Raw genomic sequence first — 16,510 nt, forward strand, 5'->3', positions numbered from 1 at the left:
ATTACCCTTTTATTATATAGGATAGAGGCCTGGTGCATGGGTGGGGGCCAGCTGGTTTGCCCTGAAGTGTGTCCTGTATCAGGGTGAGGGTCCTGCTGGGGTGTCTGGCCAGCCTAGATGAGGGGCTGATGGCCGTTTTCAGGCTGGCCACGCCAGTGGACTTGAAGCAGGTATCTGGGATTTATTTAACTTCTATAATTGAAACTTTGTAGTTTTAAGTGGAGCCCAGGTTGGGTTGCCCCTGGCAACCTAGGCTCCCAGCCCCTCCTTGAGCGGAGGCAACTAGAAGCAGATATCTGGGATTTATTTTGCTTCTATAATTGAAACTTTGTAGCCTTGAGCGGAGCTCAGGGGTGGCCAGGGCAGGCAGGAAGTTTGGCTTCCTCCATCGCCAGGGTGCAATGCAAGCCTCCTGCTCACTCCAGTTCCGTGGCCACAGCCATATTTGTGACAGACTGACGGAGTGAGGAGTGATGGTTAATTTGCATGTTACTCTTTTATTAGATAGGATAGTTTATAGAAAATAGGGGATCCTGGTTTATATTTGGGAGTCTTGATCAAGTAAAGAAATCAACCAAATGTAAGCCTCCTTTATTCCTTTTTCTTAGCTCCATCCCCATATCCCTGTGACCAATCTATTATTGTATGAACCTGTATGAACTTATAAATGGCTAACAGAGAGGAAAGTAAGGAGAAATGCTACCCCATCTATCACCTCTAAGCAGTGCGAGGACAATCTTTATAAGGTGGAATATGAAAATACTGCCTAAGTTTAAGTTGGATTGTGTTTGTTGATCTCAGTCACTCATGCTCCCCTCTTTGCCTGTTTTTATGGAAGAAGTGTGAGTGAGAGAGTTAGCTACAGTGTTGGTTTTCAATATGTTAATTTCCAGAAAATGGTTACCAAGTTTTAGATGGTTATGAATGACAGGTTAGGTTCCAGAGGATATTTTAAAATCATATCCAGCAGTCTTTGAGACTCGAGTGTGATAATACTGTGAGGAAAATTTTAAATCTTATAAAATGATACCCCTTTCTTACCTAGGTTTAGATAAGGAAAGAGTATGTAAGTGAGTTGTTCAAGGTTACCTAGCAATTTCATTTGTACATGCATGTGTGCATGTGTTGTTTTCTCTTTTGCTTTATTTGATGGTTTACACTAAGCAGACACTTAAGTCTTTACACATACTCACTTGGTTCTGACTTTTTTTTTAAGGTAGAAAAGTAACCAGGAGTATCTACCAAGATAATTTCATATTATTTCATTGGCAAATTACTTAAGTTATTATTCCTTCTCATGTGAACAAATTAATTAGTGAACTAATAATAAATTATTAGTAATTATTTAGCAAGGGATTCATTTACAGATAATTAATAATTACCTACTTTTAATGGCATTTCTTGATCATTTAATACAATTTAAATATAAAATGACAAGTATTGACAGGTTATCCAACTATAAAGTCAAATGAATAGTAAATGTCTTCCAATGGCTCCAAACACTTGAAACTTAAAAAAAAAAAAAAATTATGGCAGTTCCTTGCATAGTTCAGTGCACTCCAACATTAACATTTTGATTAATAGCGAAAATTCAGTTTACAGGTTGTGCTCTTGGTATAATATCTGAAATGGTAAAAGGAATAAAAATAAACAAAATATCTCAAATACTAAAATGATGGTCTGGTTACCTTAATTCAGAGGTTTTTATTTCTCCCGGGGTTTAAGCATGTCTGTGTCTCTTTAGGTTTCTGGGTCTGGAATTGTGTGGTTTTGACTATATTTACTGGTCTTTATTGAACAACCACTGTGTAATATATATACCAAGATTTCAGGAAGTGACATGACAAGTAGAAACCATGCTCTCAATGAGTTTATAAAAAAGGAAGAAGTCAGGGTAACAAAGAATAATAATATATAAGGGCAGGTATAACATATAAGTGTATGTGTATGTATATTTGTTTAGAAGCATATATAGAACAATTCCTGAGCATGGGTGGAATGTTACTTAGGAAAGAAGAGAAGAATTTATCTTTAGTAAAAGAATGACTGTCACTGATGAAGACCTGATCAGTGTTCTGAGGAAGGGGAAGGAGAGGATGTAGGACGGCTGAGAGGAGATTACTCTAAAAGAAGGAGCTTGAGGATGTGGCTCGTAAGTTTACTAGGATCAAGGGCATTATATGAGAGAACATGTGGGCCCACAGGAAAAGTGATATTTGCAGGAGATCTTAAGTTCACGTGTATACATTTATTTTATTGAAAAGTCCACGGCATGCAGTGGTTTGTCTTCAGTGGCTCAAAGAGCCTCCGAAATAGGAGGAAATTTCTGGTCTGTTGGCAATACTGGTTTCTTAATTCTCTGTGTATCTGTTTGTTCCAGGGTTTTAAAAATGATTTTCTCATTAAAATGTTCTGAATGGTTATTTCTATTGGGTTAGAACAGCGGTTCTCAACCTGTGGGTCGCAACCCCTTTGGGGATTGAACAACCCTTTCACAGGGGTCACCTAAGACCATCGGAAAACACATATATAATTACATATTGTTTTTGTGATTAATCACTATGCTTTAATTATGTTCAATTTGTAACAATGAAACTGGGGGTCACCACAACATGAGGAAATGTATTTAATGGGTCGCGACATTAGGAAGGTTGAGAACCACTGGGTTAGACTATCTGAGGGCAAAAGGACAGTCTTCCTTTTTATGTTAATTTAAACATTCAAAATGAATTCATCTCTTGCTAAGGGGCAGCCTATTTGAGAGTACAGAGTACATTTAATTGATGAAAATGGTCTCTATGTGCCTAATGATGCATGGGAGATTAAAAATGCAGCTTTGCCACAACAACAACAACAAAAAAGGAAGAGTGGTCATGTGACAAAACCACAAACTATTTTCATTGAATCACAGAATGATATTATGTTTACTATTTTCAGTAGTCTCTTCCCTGTAGTTATTGTACATACGCCTCCATATATACAGATAATCATGATTTATCAACGAACTCTGGGCCTTGCCTAACTCTGCCTGCTCTTTGATTTTCATAGTCATGTGATCCCCACACAATGCAGAGAAGAACCCGCCATCTGCTGAGACCCTCGCTCAGCTCCAGGGCATGTGCTGAAGACTCCCAGGTGCGGCCTTGCCTCCTCAATGAAAACTGCTTCCAGTTCCAGTACAATCTGACAGGTATGCCCTTTTCCCGTAGCACTGACTAACGGAGTACATTTGCATGGGTTTTCGTTCTCCAGATTAGGACTGCCAGTAGAATGTGCGAATCCATTGCACAGCAGGCTGAGGATTTGGCATTTCCAATGCCACTTCACATGCCCACTCTTGCCACATAGATTCAGCAACACCACCTAGAATCTCTGAATTCAAAGATTTGACAAAGTTTCAGAATCAAGGTGAATTAAGCCATGCTAAACTGAAACAATAAAAAAATATCATGGGATATTTTATCATTTAGGAAAGAATATAATCATTCTGTCACAGAATGTAGCTCCTTAATGGTCTCTATTACTTCAAGAACTTCAAGCTTGCAAAGCACTTGTTCTATGGGTCTCAGTGAGGATGAATGGTAGGCCTGCCGGACAGGGATGTTTGAGAGGCAGTGGGAATCATAACAGCCTCATTATTCAGCCAAATGCTTAGCTTTTCCTGGACACCACAGTGTCTAATACCAAAGACTGTTTAGTGACATTGATCTGCCACATTGTTGATCTGCTACCCACCATTTCCTGCAGTAACAGATATACAAAATGCGGAACCATGTTAAGTCTCAGTATTGAACTCAATACTGATATCCAACCTGCCCCCTGCCTGCAGGGGCAGAGCAATACTGGTTCCTAGAACAAATTCCCCACTGACTCCCCAGTGGCGCTGCTGAGATTTCTCATGTAGAAAACTTTGTGGTAAATTCTGTGGGGCTGTATGATTGTGTTTATAGGTGAAGATGATCTCATGTTTTCCTCTTTTTCTTTAGATAAAGGTGTGTCAGAACCTTGGTTTTCATAGAAATTTTTTCAAATACAACTAAATTTGCTTTATTGGATTTCATCACAAAGTTTCATCTAACAATTATGGAAAATCTCCTTGAAAAGGGTCTCATTGCATATGATCAAGGATCTTCCTTTGTACCCACACCAACAATAAAAATTTTTTAAGAAGCAGGAGAATTTATTCTAACTCAAAACTTATCTACTTTGTAATGCAATGAGCCAAATCTATAAAACCTTCTTTGATGAAAATAATTTTTAAAAATTAGAGTTTTGAGAACAGGCTATAGTTCTAAATAGGTTGAACTCTTTCTTTTCTTACAGAGCCTTTTTTTGGCTTCATGGTACCAAATTGTTTAGCTAATTATATTTATTCTTTGAAAACATTTTCAAGTTCACATCAAAAACTAGCTTCATTCTGGGTTATTTTCTCTCTCAACTATACACAGCAAACAGAGGATCCAAACTTGTCTTCCTTTCTCATCCTGTTTAGTGTCTTTCCTTTCCTTCCCAGTCAACTGTGAGATGGCTTCTAACAAACATTTGGCTTTTTACCTTAACACATAGGAAGTTAATTCACTCATATTAATTTGATTTTTTTTTCTATGAAAGAATTGCATGAAGTCTTTAAACCCAGCTGAAGTGGTTTTAGAGTTACATACACACTGTCTTCCACCAGTACAGATAACCTTAGGTTTGTTGTATTTTGCTCACATGCCCAGAATTTTGAAACTCACTGTGGTGATTCTCTGCCTGTAGAGTGGAGCACGTGCCAGCTGAGTGAAAATGCGACCTGTGGGCAAGGCGTCAGGACCCGCCTTCTGAGCTGTGTGCGCAGTGATGGCAAGCCAGTCAGCATGGACCAATGTGAGCAGGTAAATTGTTTATATTTGTTTTCAATTGGTAATAGTATAGTAGAGTTATATCCCACTAGTTTCAACTTCATCACAATGACTGGGAAAGGTCATTGGCACTGGGGATGTGAGTTCATTAAAAAATATTTCTTATGATTTTCAGGAACTTATTTAGATGTATTTGCTGACCAACAAACTATTAACATCAGGTGACTCTAATATTTAGATATGATTCTGTATTGGGCAGGTGATTCATCTGCATATGTGATAAACACTGTCCATTCCATATATGATGAACACTGACATTTGCTATTAGGATACTCTGCTTTCTTAGTATCTGGTTGTTATATAATTAATTCAGTTGTATTCTCCTTCTCAAGCTAAGTTAAAATGTCTCCTTACCAAATTTCAAATGAGCAGGTTCAGAATTTTTTCCCTTTTTTACCTGTGATAAACTATATAAAGTTTGTATAAAAGCTGTTCCAAAGAAGTCAGCATTGCTTCCCAATGTACAGGTGAAAAGCATTAAAGGGGAAATATAATAGGAATAAAGATGACAATATGCTTTCACATAATAGGAATCACGAAAACAATCTTTCAAATAAGTGGAAAATATGGAGCCAGTTAATTCAGATCACCACAGAAACTTTTCTTAACAAACTGGCAAAATAGTCGTTGCCCCAGGTCTCCTAACATAAGGGGAGTACACAAGTAGAAATTAACATCAAAACAAAACCTTCCTCCTCTAACCTGATTTAACATGTTAAACATTGTCATGACCACACACTATCTAAACCAAACACATAGCTATAGACCAACACCAACTCTGAGACCAGACCATCTGAAACCAGATGTCCCATTTGGTGAAATTCTGAAACTGGCATAGTTCTGTCTACCAGAAGTCAGTGATTTATTTAACATTTGATTTCATCTCCTCTGCTTATCAAGAAGTTGTAGGCTTCAAGAAAAATAAATTCACAATGTACAGCAACTCCAAATAAGTGAAAAAATCTTACATTCAATATGTATAAGAAATCTTTTATTTTGATACAAAGAAAGATATAAGGTTTTCATTAATAGAAAAATCAGTTTCTCTGCTTTCTAATACCATATGTCCAACAAATTTTTTTAAAAAAATATTAGTTTAAAAAAGTCCCAAATTATTAACCTAACTAGAATATCCATACATCTTGTATGGATCATGCATTCCCTGTGGTAATTGCCATGTTGCCCACTTGCCAAGCCATCATTAATTTCAGCTTGGTATGGACAATGCTAACACCTAACATGTGTATATGGTGTGTGATTCCTAAAGCAGAACTTTTTATTATTCTTTCTGTGTTTCTTAGATGATTTCTTCTTTCACTAAGACCTCTTCTACCTTGATCATTAGACAATTTGTAGATTTTGCCTAGATATGGGTTTCAGAGTGGACGAGAGGAAAGCAAACTCTATCACCAACTTTCCTCATGATTAAGCCCATGATTATGTTTTTTAGCATAAATGGTCTTTTTAATAAACTTTAGATGGGTTATTGATTTGGGCTTTATTGTTTTTTATTTATGTTTTAGCCCAGCTAGCTGTTCATTTTGGCTCACCCAGAACTGCAAGGTGTTTGCATTTAACAGAGCATCCTCTTGGTCCCCGGCTGGCCGAGCAGGGGACCAAGAGTATTTAACCACCTGCTTTCCCAGCACCCTAATTGCAGGCCTATTCTAAAGTTTATAAAAAGAAATTTTGGCTGACAATTTTGATTTTGTGAGGTAAGGACAGCCATTTTATGCAATTGCCATCAATTTAAATAAGAAAGGATATCCCCCCCCCCAAAAAAAAATGTAAAAGATTATTATCAAAGAATAAAAGGCAGTCTTTCCCATAGAAGGATATAATGTTTTGACTTGAAGTTGATTTGAATTATCTGCTGAAATCATATTTCATTTCTATCTGCAGCATAACTTGGCGAAGCCACAGAGAATGAGCATTCACTGCCTGGTGGAATGTGTGGTCAACTGTCAGCTCTCGGAGTGGACGGCTTGGACCGAGTGCTCACAGACTTGTGGCCATGGAGGTATGTGGTCCCCTGTGTATGTCCACCCTGAACAATTTAGTTTTGAGTATCTTTCTGTGTGCTGTGGCCTGGCAAACAGGCATAAGGCATGCTGGACAGCTGGAGGCAACATGAGGCTAACACGGCGGGTAGAGAGAAGCTGGCCTCCTCTCAGGTCCTTATGATCAGGCGGAGATTGAAGAACAGTGGCCCGCGCCAGAGGAGCTGCTGGCCATGTGGGACAGTGTTTATCCAAAAGGTCATAAGCTCAACTAGTTATAAAAATGTTGGCCAGTAGGCACCCAATGGATGCTTTTACCGCTCCCTTCCTTTCTCTCTAAAATCAATTAAAAAAACATATTTTTTAAAAGAGTGTAACAGGAAGGAACACAAATGTGGTTTGGGATAGCTCTCTAGTCCTAAAGGAGAGTTACAGTTCATCATGAGTAAATGTCAGAAATTCAGAGTAGGCACTAATCAGAGGAGAAGGAGGCAAGATGAACTGCAAGCTGGAGGCCTCATGAAATTGGGGCGGAGGAGCGGTGCCACGGTATTTGGACGCAGTTGTCTAAAAGTCCTACGACTGGATCACTGGCACTAGAAACGGGCTCCTTCCTGAGCTGCTCATGAGGCATGTGCTGGGGGTCTTGCCTGGGGCTATCTGGAAAACTGAGGGAGCATGCAGCATGGAAAAGGGGCTCATCTGTGGACTCCATTAAAGACCCTGGAAAGGGCAGAGCTAAAAACAGTAGCAGAATATTATTAGGAAAAGATGGCTAAGGAAATTGAAAACTATTTCTGCAAAGAGCATGACTCAAAATGAAATATAGGAATCACAATATCCACACAGAATGTGCCATTTCCTGAACAATTTGGAGCCTGCAAAGAACCTCTGAAAACTAAATGGCAAGTTTAGGACCAACATTTCAGTGATTGATCTAGAGTTGCTCAAATTTCCTGATCAGCAGCATGGCGTAATTTGCATGGGCGTCCGCTTTAAAGTTGTGTAGATTCGGGTTCATAGTGCAGCTGTTGAAGCCAATTGTTTTCTGAGTGTCAGACAGCAGGGGCACGCTCTGATGCTCTGCACGGCTCTGCTGGTCTGAGTTGCTCTGAGTCCATATATTCTTCTCAATTGCTCCCGACTATGCCAGAGCCGGTTCCTTCTCGAACCCTTCCCACTTAGTCCAAGCTCCTCCTTTATCCTCTGCTCACTGTTACAGGTGCAGGTCTGAGCCCCTCTGCCTTGGGCTGGGCCTCCTAGGATGCCAGGTCTTAGACGGAGAAGCCATGAGAGGTTGCGGGTATATACTAGTATCAGTAAGACTGAGTCTTTGTTGCAGGAGCCAATGGCCACATAGACAGCAGACAAGAATCCTTCACAGCAAAGTCCATACAGGCAGGCAGCCTGACACTGGCTGGTTAAAATGTACATCTTTCCCACAAAGCAGCATTAGTCTCTACCCACAGCTCTTATCTGAGCAGCCGCACACTGCCTCCTGGACTCACCACCTCACATCGTAGTGGTACCTAAGCTCTCTGGCTCAGCACACTGGCTCTCTGTGAGCTCTTAGCCTTACCATACCAGCTCTCAACTCCGTCTGAGCTCTCTAGCGTCTCCTGCACACATAGGTGCTGCATTCTCTGTGCCTCTCACTTCTGATTCTCTGAGCGCTCTAGCCTCTGCTCTGCCCAACTGTTCTCTCTCACTGGCTGGTCAGGAGCCTGTTTATTCACTCCAGAGACAAAGAAGGCTAGTTGCCAACAGTGACATTCATCATTTGGGTTACAGAAGGGCACAGCGTACCGTGAGATTGCTGCAGCCTTGCAGCTGTGTACGGTATCTGGGCCTTGAGCACCCTGATTAGGCTCATGCTCAGTGCGGCCTTGGCCATTCTGGTATATTTGACAACAAGACCTCTGTGCTCCTATTGGCCTCGACTATCCAGGGACCCTGGCGTCATTCTCACACTGAATCTCAGCTTCTACATCTATAAAATGGAATTCATGCACATATTATACTAGTAGGCACTGTTTTTGATTTGAGAACTAAATGATGTGATGTATGAGGGTACCTGCAATATGTTAATTTAGTGTATGTACATTTCCAGCTCCATCTTCCTACCCACCAGCAGTAGAAAGAGCTGTCAGAAACTCCCTAGAATCTTTTAAAGATTATTCCATAGGCTCAGTCACTCTCATCTCCCCTCTCATAGCTCTTCCTTTTACCTCACTAAATCCATATACGTAGTCATAGCCTGAGTGAACTTTTAAAAATGCCAATCTGAACCCTTGTTTTCCTCTTGACTTCAGAGTCATCAGTGCACTTTCCACAAGCACACACCTATGTGCCAGGTACAGTTGGAGGAGTTGAGGTTGCAGCAGTAGAGGAATAAAAGATACTTTCCCTATCCTCATGGAGCTTGCAATCTAGTTGAGGAAAAATAGACAGTAAATAAAGAAATAAATCGGTGATATTGTATGTTGATGAGTTCACTAAAGACTTATACACATGAGAGGTGTTGTTCACGTTGGTGATGTCTTTCTTCAGAATGACTGGTTCCTCTTTTGTCCAGTGGTGACCCACCCGGGTTATCCCACAGCCATCAGCACTGCAGCCTCGTCTGTGTGGGCCTTTGCTGGGATGTGTGATTCTTACAGTGGTAAAGGGTAGAATGAATCAGGAGAGAAAAGATGAAGCCCTGTATCATCAGCATGATCCACAAGGACCTGCAGGAGCTCACCATGCCTGCCTCTCTGTCCCCATCACCCTCCACTGTCCAGTCAGCTCTCTGTGCTCCAGTGTGGCCTAGTTCAGTTGCATCCATGAGTGGGTACTGCCCTGTACCTTGGCACCTTTCCTTGTGTGAAGCATTTCATCATCACCCCCATTACTGCCTCTTACTACTTTCTATCATGCATGAATTACTTTTTATATTCTCAACCAAGGATATGTGTATTGATCTTAGAAAGGCAGAGAGAAAGACATGTTAGAGAGACAGAGATAGGGACATCATAGAGAGGGAGAGGGAGAGGGAGAGGGAGAGGGAGAGAGAGGAGAGAGAAACATCCATCAGTTGCCTCCCTTATGCACACAACCAGGGATTAAACCCTCAGCCCAGGTATGTGCCCGGACCAGGAATTGGAGAAACATCGAAAGCTTGTCTCTCATACCTGCTCTGATCAGGGATCATACCCGCAATCTGGGTATGGGGCTTGACTGGCAATCAAAACCTTGACACTTTTGGTGCATGTATGATGAGCCATCCGGCCAGGGGATTAATTAAATTTTAATGATATGTCTGTCTAGGGGGAAAAACACAGTTTGGGTTCTTCATGGGTGAATAGCCCCAGTTCCCATGAACCACAGTACCTGCCGCATTGCAGAATTTTCTCTTAATATCTGTCATTGCACAGGTGGTTCTGGACTATCAGGGGAAGCTTGAACGGGAAGAGATGCAGACTGGATCCCATACCCAGAGGCATCCAGCCCCTGTGTATTCCCTCTCCCCTAACTAAATACAGAAAATTTAGCCCTGACCGGTTTGGCTCAGTGGATGGAGCGTTGGCCTGCAGACTGAGGGGTCCCGGGTTCGATTCTGGTCAGGGGCATGTGCCTTGGTTGCGGGCACATCCCCAGTGAGGGGTGTGCAGGAAGCGGCTGATTGATGTTTCTCTCTCATCGATGTTTCTGACTCTCTGTACCTCTCCCTTTCTCTCTGTAAAAAAATCAATAAAAATATATTAAATAAAACAAATAAATAAATAAATACAGAAAATTTAGGTATCATCACCTAAGAATATGTTCACTGCAGGGAGACAAAAAGTGTTGGTTATAATTTTCCTGAAAGCCTTCATTCTGCCACTGCGCTAAGTCAGTGAAACGTGACAGATCATCATGTTATGCTAACAAATCGCCTTTAAAAATAAGACCCCAAATTGTAAGTGTAACTTTAAAATATCACTTATAATTTTTCAAACAGTTTTCTATTAGTGATGTGGACTCATCAGACCCTGCTTGTCTACTAGAAAGAAAAGCAAACAAACAAACAAAAAAACCCATTCCAAATCTGAAAATTTTAGGCAATTAGAATTTGAATGTAAGTTCACCTTTTATAATCCTTAGGATAATAAACAAAAATAAACAATCAAAGACTTCATGGGAAAAGTCATTGTGTAAACAAATGCACAGTGGAACCAGGGAAGGAATGTTAACTACTTGAGAAATCCAGTTTGTAAAATGCTTGGAAATCATCAAAATAGCATCCATTGGTGCGTAGATAAGGCACGAGTTACAAATCACCTCTAGCCAATTTCAGATACTCTAGCACAGCAATTTTCCACTGGTGTGTTGCAAGAATTTTTAAAACATGCAATACCTGAGTACTTAGGGGCACTGACCTTTTTTCCCTTCGATTGCCTAATACAAAAATGACAACAGCCAACAAGAACAATAGCCAACTGGCGTGAATGCATCAAAAGTATACCTACTTTTTCTCTGCTCGGCAAAAAATATATTTTTTGGTGTGCTGCAGACTTTTAGTAATCATTTTCTATGTGCCATGAGATGAAAAAGGTTGACAGTTGCTGCTCAAGTAGGATAGCTTCTTGGGAATCTTTTCTTGAACCCTTCGATGTTTTGATCTCCCAATTGTCAGGTATAATAATGCCTTTTTAAAAATATTCCTTAATCCTGAAATCTGACAAACCCTCTAGTACTCTGCTTTAAATATGTATGTATTCTGTGGGTTTTTTTTCTCCCCTTTATTTATTCAACAAAGATTCATTATTCAGGTACCTAATGGTAACCTCTTTCACTGTCAAGAGTGGCAGTGTGGGAAATAAATTACAGAATGACCCTGTATTTTTGAAGACAGGACTGTAGAAATGTATGCATATATGTCACAAAGACTCATTGAATGCTTTCCGAGTGCCGTGAACTTAGGCTCCGCTATGTATGGAGCTAAAATCCATGACTTCATAAACTTAATATTCTAGTGGAAAATTAGATGGTGATAACAGGTAGCAAATCAACAAGTAAACAAACACAAAAATATCAGATGTTGATGAGTCCTGTGATAAAAACAATCACGTGGTGGAGAATGACAAGCATGTCGGGGAAGTGAGGGAAGGGGGAAGAAAGGCTGCTGAGAGGTGATACTCAGTCAGAACTGAATGCCAAGGTCAATAGCTCTTCTAACCATTATTTTCTTTACTAGCTGCTCGGGTTCACCCGCAAAGCACTTTGTATTATCTGTTGCATTCAAGGCTCTATGTTAGGACCCACAGAGAAAAATATAAAAATGAGTATGTTTGGTTATATGTGTGCCCACCCTCACTATGAAAAAGAATAGAGTAGTACCAAAAAAAATAGGACACATGGCCTTTGAAAGTTTAAGCATCTCCCCTCAGGACTCTGCTGAGACAGCCTTGTGGAATATTATAAAGGGTGTCCCAAAATTCACGCAAGATTTGAATTTGTCATGAGCATTGACAACAACAACAAAAAATAAAAGCCTAATTTTACTTGGTTTATTGAATCAGATTCTAATATCTGTTGCCCTTTGATTTCAATCCCTTCAATTTGATAAGCATTACCAAGTACCAGTTATGGCCCAGGAGCTGGGACAATGAAGACCAATGAAGACCACGGCTTTGCATATGTGCCAGCAAAGCCGTGGAGGCCATTTACCCGATGTGCTATTCCATACATAACCCTATACGGTATATTTTATGAATCAATAAAAAATTTACAATTTTTAATTACAAACCTGTGTTTTCTATCAAAATTACTTCTTGCGTGAATTTTGGGACACCCTTTATTATCCCTCACCAGTTCCCCAGCTCCCCCATCCCAATTTTCCACCTCCAGCCTTCCAGCCCCACTCCTCTTGTTACCCTGGCAGACAGTAACGCTTCCCTCATCCTCACACAGCACAGCCTAAAACAAGCGAGAATCACAAGCAGAATTGGGTGGCACAGATAAACTCATTTCTTAAAAGACACCGAAATGTGGAGCTGAAAAGGTTGGGCACCACCTGCGGCTTGTCTGTCTATGACAGTCTGCCAGCAGCTGTCTTTCTGTAGCAGCCGCTTGCTTGGTTCCCCCTGGTCCTGGCAATGGGGCAGAGACCACAAGGGGGGTGGAGATGATGGAGGCACGTTAAAGAGGGCTAGCAAGTGGCGCGGAGTCTGCCTTCAGCACCTGTGGCTCTTGGCTGACTTCTTTATCAAAGGCAAAAGCTCACCTGGTTGTCTCTGTTCATGAATTCACTGGGTTGTCAGGCAGAAGCCGGTGAGGTGAGCTGGATCTCCGGACATGCTGCCCCAGGAGCCACACCTCACCTTCAAATCCACAGGACGACATGGGCCTGCGGGGCAGTTTTTAAATGAGCTCTATCTTCCTCTCCCAGCATCTGGAGTGTCTCTTTAATGTACACTTGACGCTGGGCATGTATACTTTCTAATTGTGTTAAAGATTTCAAGGTCAGAACAGTTTGAATCCAATTTAATTTACATTAGAGAGAGCGAGAGAGACTGATGCTAAGCTTCCACTGAGGGATCTTTTTAGATAGATTTCAAAGATCAAAGCTTGTAATAGAAGAGCTTAATATTTGGATTAGTCATAGTCTTTGTCTGTTGAATTTGCATCACTTTGGTGGAAGGGAGAACTCCCTAAATTCAGCACCTCATGAATTACTCATGATGATTACTTCATTACATTCTAAGAAAGGGCTGAATCCCAGACTATGATTTTTTTCTCATTTCATATTTTTAATTCAATGTATGTGAGTTTATAATATGTTCCTATTCTATGTCAGCTAGCCTGCCTCTTGTGATTCCAAAATGGCATACCATTTTTCTATCAACTGTAGCCCATAATGAAAAAATAATCTAATATTAATTACAAGCCCCCCAACTTGTAAATTTCCAGCTTTTCTTTTTTAGATTTCAAAGGCAAGCAGTGTGGTGTTCTTGATCAGACACAGTCCAATCACTGTAACAGTTCAAACTTACTTCCTGTATCAATTAACTAGTTCCTGTGACACAAGAACAGGACGCTCAATGGTAGAATGGAAGAAAGAAACCAGGATACCTATGAGTTAGAGCTGGTATTTCCATAGCAAGTCCTTGGACTTGGAGCTGGTCTCTGCAGAACTCATTTGCACTACTTTTTTAAAAAATTTGCAAAATGATAAAATATTACAATAAGTACTTTGCAATGTCATTTGTACAAAGGCACAATGATTGGTGCCAGGGGTGTTTTGGTAAATTTTTACAGGAGTACTATGAAGTATAGGCATAATTTTACAGGTGAGGGGATAAGAAATTAAGCAACCTGGTTAAGGTTATGTGGCTTTTAAGTAGCAGAGATAAGACTTGAACCAAGTTCAGGTGTTTCCAAATCCCTTTTGTTCCATATGCCCCTTTGCAACTGACACTCTGTACAGGTGAGTGTTCCTGTTATGTGCATGGACCTGGGCTGGGTGCTATATCACTTTACAAAAACTCTCATGATTTATAGGTATATTTAAAAATAAGAGGAAATGGATCTCCGATTGCAACACGAAGGGTATGGCTGGTGTGGCTCAGGGATAGAGCATCAGCCCACACACCAAATGGTAGGTCAAGGGCACGTACCTGGGTTGCAGGTTCGTTCCCCAGCCTGGGTTGGAGTGTATGTGGGAAGCAACCAATCGGTGTGTCTCTCTCACATCATATTGATGTTTCTTTCTCTCCCTCCCTCCCTTCCACTCTCTAAAAGTCATTGGGGAAAAGTATTCTCAGGTGAGGATTAACAAAAACAAAGAAAAACTCCTCAAACCCCCATAAACAAACAAAAAACATAAAAAAGAAGTCTTTTTGACCTCTTCTTTCATGATCAATAATGTTGCATATTATCTACTGCATCTAATTGGGATACAGGCAGGGAGCCAGTCCTCCAGAGAGGGAATGTGTGACTACAATAGACAGAGTGGATCCAGGACTGTCAAAATCACTCTCTCTGGCCTCGCTTTTCATCCCAAGGGGAGCACCTCATTTGGAGTATCTCTGCTGTATATATGTATTGACAGTGGTTTGCCAAGCTTTAGTAGCTTTTAATGGGACTCACAGGTGTTACTGGGGTGAGAGATCAGAACATATAAGTTTGCTCCTCACTGAGAAGTCTGGAGTTTTTTATTTACAAGCAAATCTAAAAGAACCCGATCTTCTGCCCTAGAAAGAACTACCCTAGTCCTGTGGTTACCATGGTCTCTCTTGACTTGAAAACTGTGTCTATTACTAGTACTTCCATGCTCAGGTGACTGCCATCCCAAATAGATGGTCATGGCTGGGACTAGTCCATTTTATTCTGAAAAGCTATGGAATCTGTACCTTGCCTAAACTGAGTGTTCTTTAGGATAAAAGGTATCTGGGTGCCTGAAGCAATATTCAGAGAAGCCAGGAAAACCCTCTCTCAGGGAAACCCAAGGACAGCTATGAATGAGACCTATCGCTGCGTCTTCCATCTCTAACCTTGCCAGAGATTTGTCTTACACTGCAGGTCAGGATAATACCTTTTCTCTACTTGGTTACATTAGAAAATAAACAAATCCATGTCTACTGGGCTATATATTTAAAACAGATGTTGCACTTTAAAAACTTGGATAAAAATTCCAGATGATATTTTAGAGAATAAAAACTAGTTACCTAGCATAGAGAGCTACATGAGGTTAACTGAGCATTTTATAAAAAAATCTAACTTTCCACTGCTTTCAGAATTTAATCTAACCAGTACCCAAAAGCAATTGAAGAGTTACCGCAGAGAAAGCTGTTAGCATAATACTTATAATTACTTTTTACAAAAGGAAAATATAAAATCTATGAATACAGGTAACCCATCTGATACCCGACTTGGACCAACTGAGATTGAGATCTGTGAAAGGCACAAGCTGTTGGAGTAAGACAAACCTTGTTCCAATCTTTCTAACTGTGTGATTTTGCAAATATTATTTAAATTTTATGAGCTTCATTTTATCAAGTATGAGATGAGAATATTAATAACTGTGTTTAAAGCAGAGTCTGAGACTGGGATTCTTGTTGCAGTGATTTCTTTGAGGGGCATTGGGGAAGGCAGGTGCTCTCAGGAAGGAGAGCAAAGAAAGAGGGATAAGGAAGGGTAACAAATTATGTAAGAATATGCTATTTCATCTGCCATAGCACATCATATTCAATTAAGTCTCTCCCTCCATAATGAGAAGCACTTTTATAATGACAACAGGTATTATACAGAGACATGTTATTAAAACACACACACACATATATATATATATATATATGTGTGTGTGTGTGTGTGTGTGTGTATACTAGAGGCCTGGTGCACAAAAATTTGTGCACTTGGGGGGGTCCTCAGCCCGGCCTGTGCCCTCTCCCAGTCTGGGACCCCTCGGGGGATGTCCACCTGCTGACTTAGGCCTGCTCTCTGGGGGATTGGGCCCAAGCTGGCAGTCAGACATCCCTCTGGCAGCCCGGCAGCCATCGGGGGATGTCCACTTGCCAGCGGGGAGCAGACCTAAGCTGAAGTTGGACATTCTTAGCGCTGATGAGGAGGCCGGAGAGGCTCCCAACA

The 16,510-nt window shown here is 40.7% G+C and overlaps 1 protein-coding gene across 1 annotated transcript in view; it reads left to right on the forward strand.

The window, feature by feature from the left end:
- LOC102774536 (thrombospondin type-1 domain-containing protein 7B) overlaps nt 1-16,510 on the forward strand; it is a 250,599-nt gene that overhangs the window by 195,431 nt on the left and 38,658 nt on the right. Inside the window, exons 5-7 of the mRNA XM_015560291.1 lie at nt 3,049-3,190; nt 4,759-4,874; nt 6,804-6,921. Coding sequence (XP_015415777.1) covers nt 3,049-3,190; nt 4,759-4,874; nt 6,804-6,921 — 376 coding nt within the window. The remainder of the gene's footprint in view (nt 1-3,048; nt 3,191-4,758; nt 4,875-6,803; nt 6,922-16,510) is intronic.

This window comes from Myotis davidii, unplaced genomic scaffold (assembly GCF_000327345.1).
Source record: "Myotis davidii unplaced genomic scaffold, ASM32734v1 scaffold275, whole genome shotgun sequence".
Classification (NCBI taxonomy): domain Eukaryota; kingdom Metazoa; phylum Chordata; class Mammalia; order Chiroptera; family Vespertilionidae; genus Myotis; species Myotis davidii.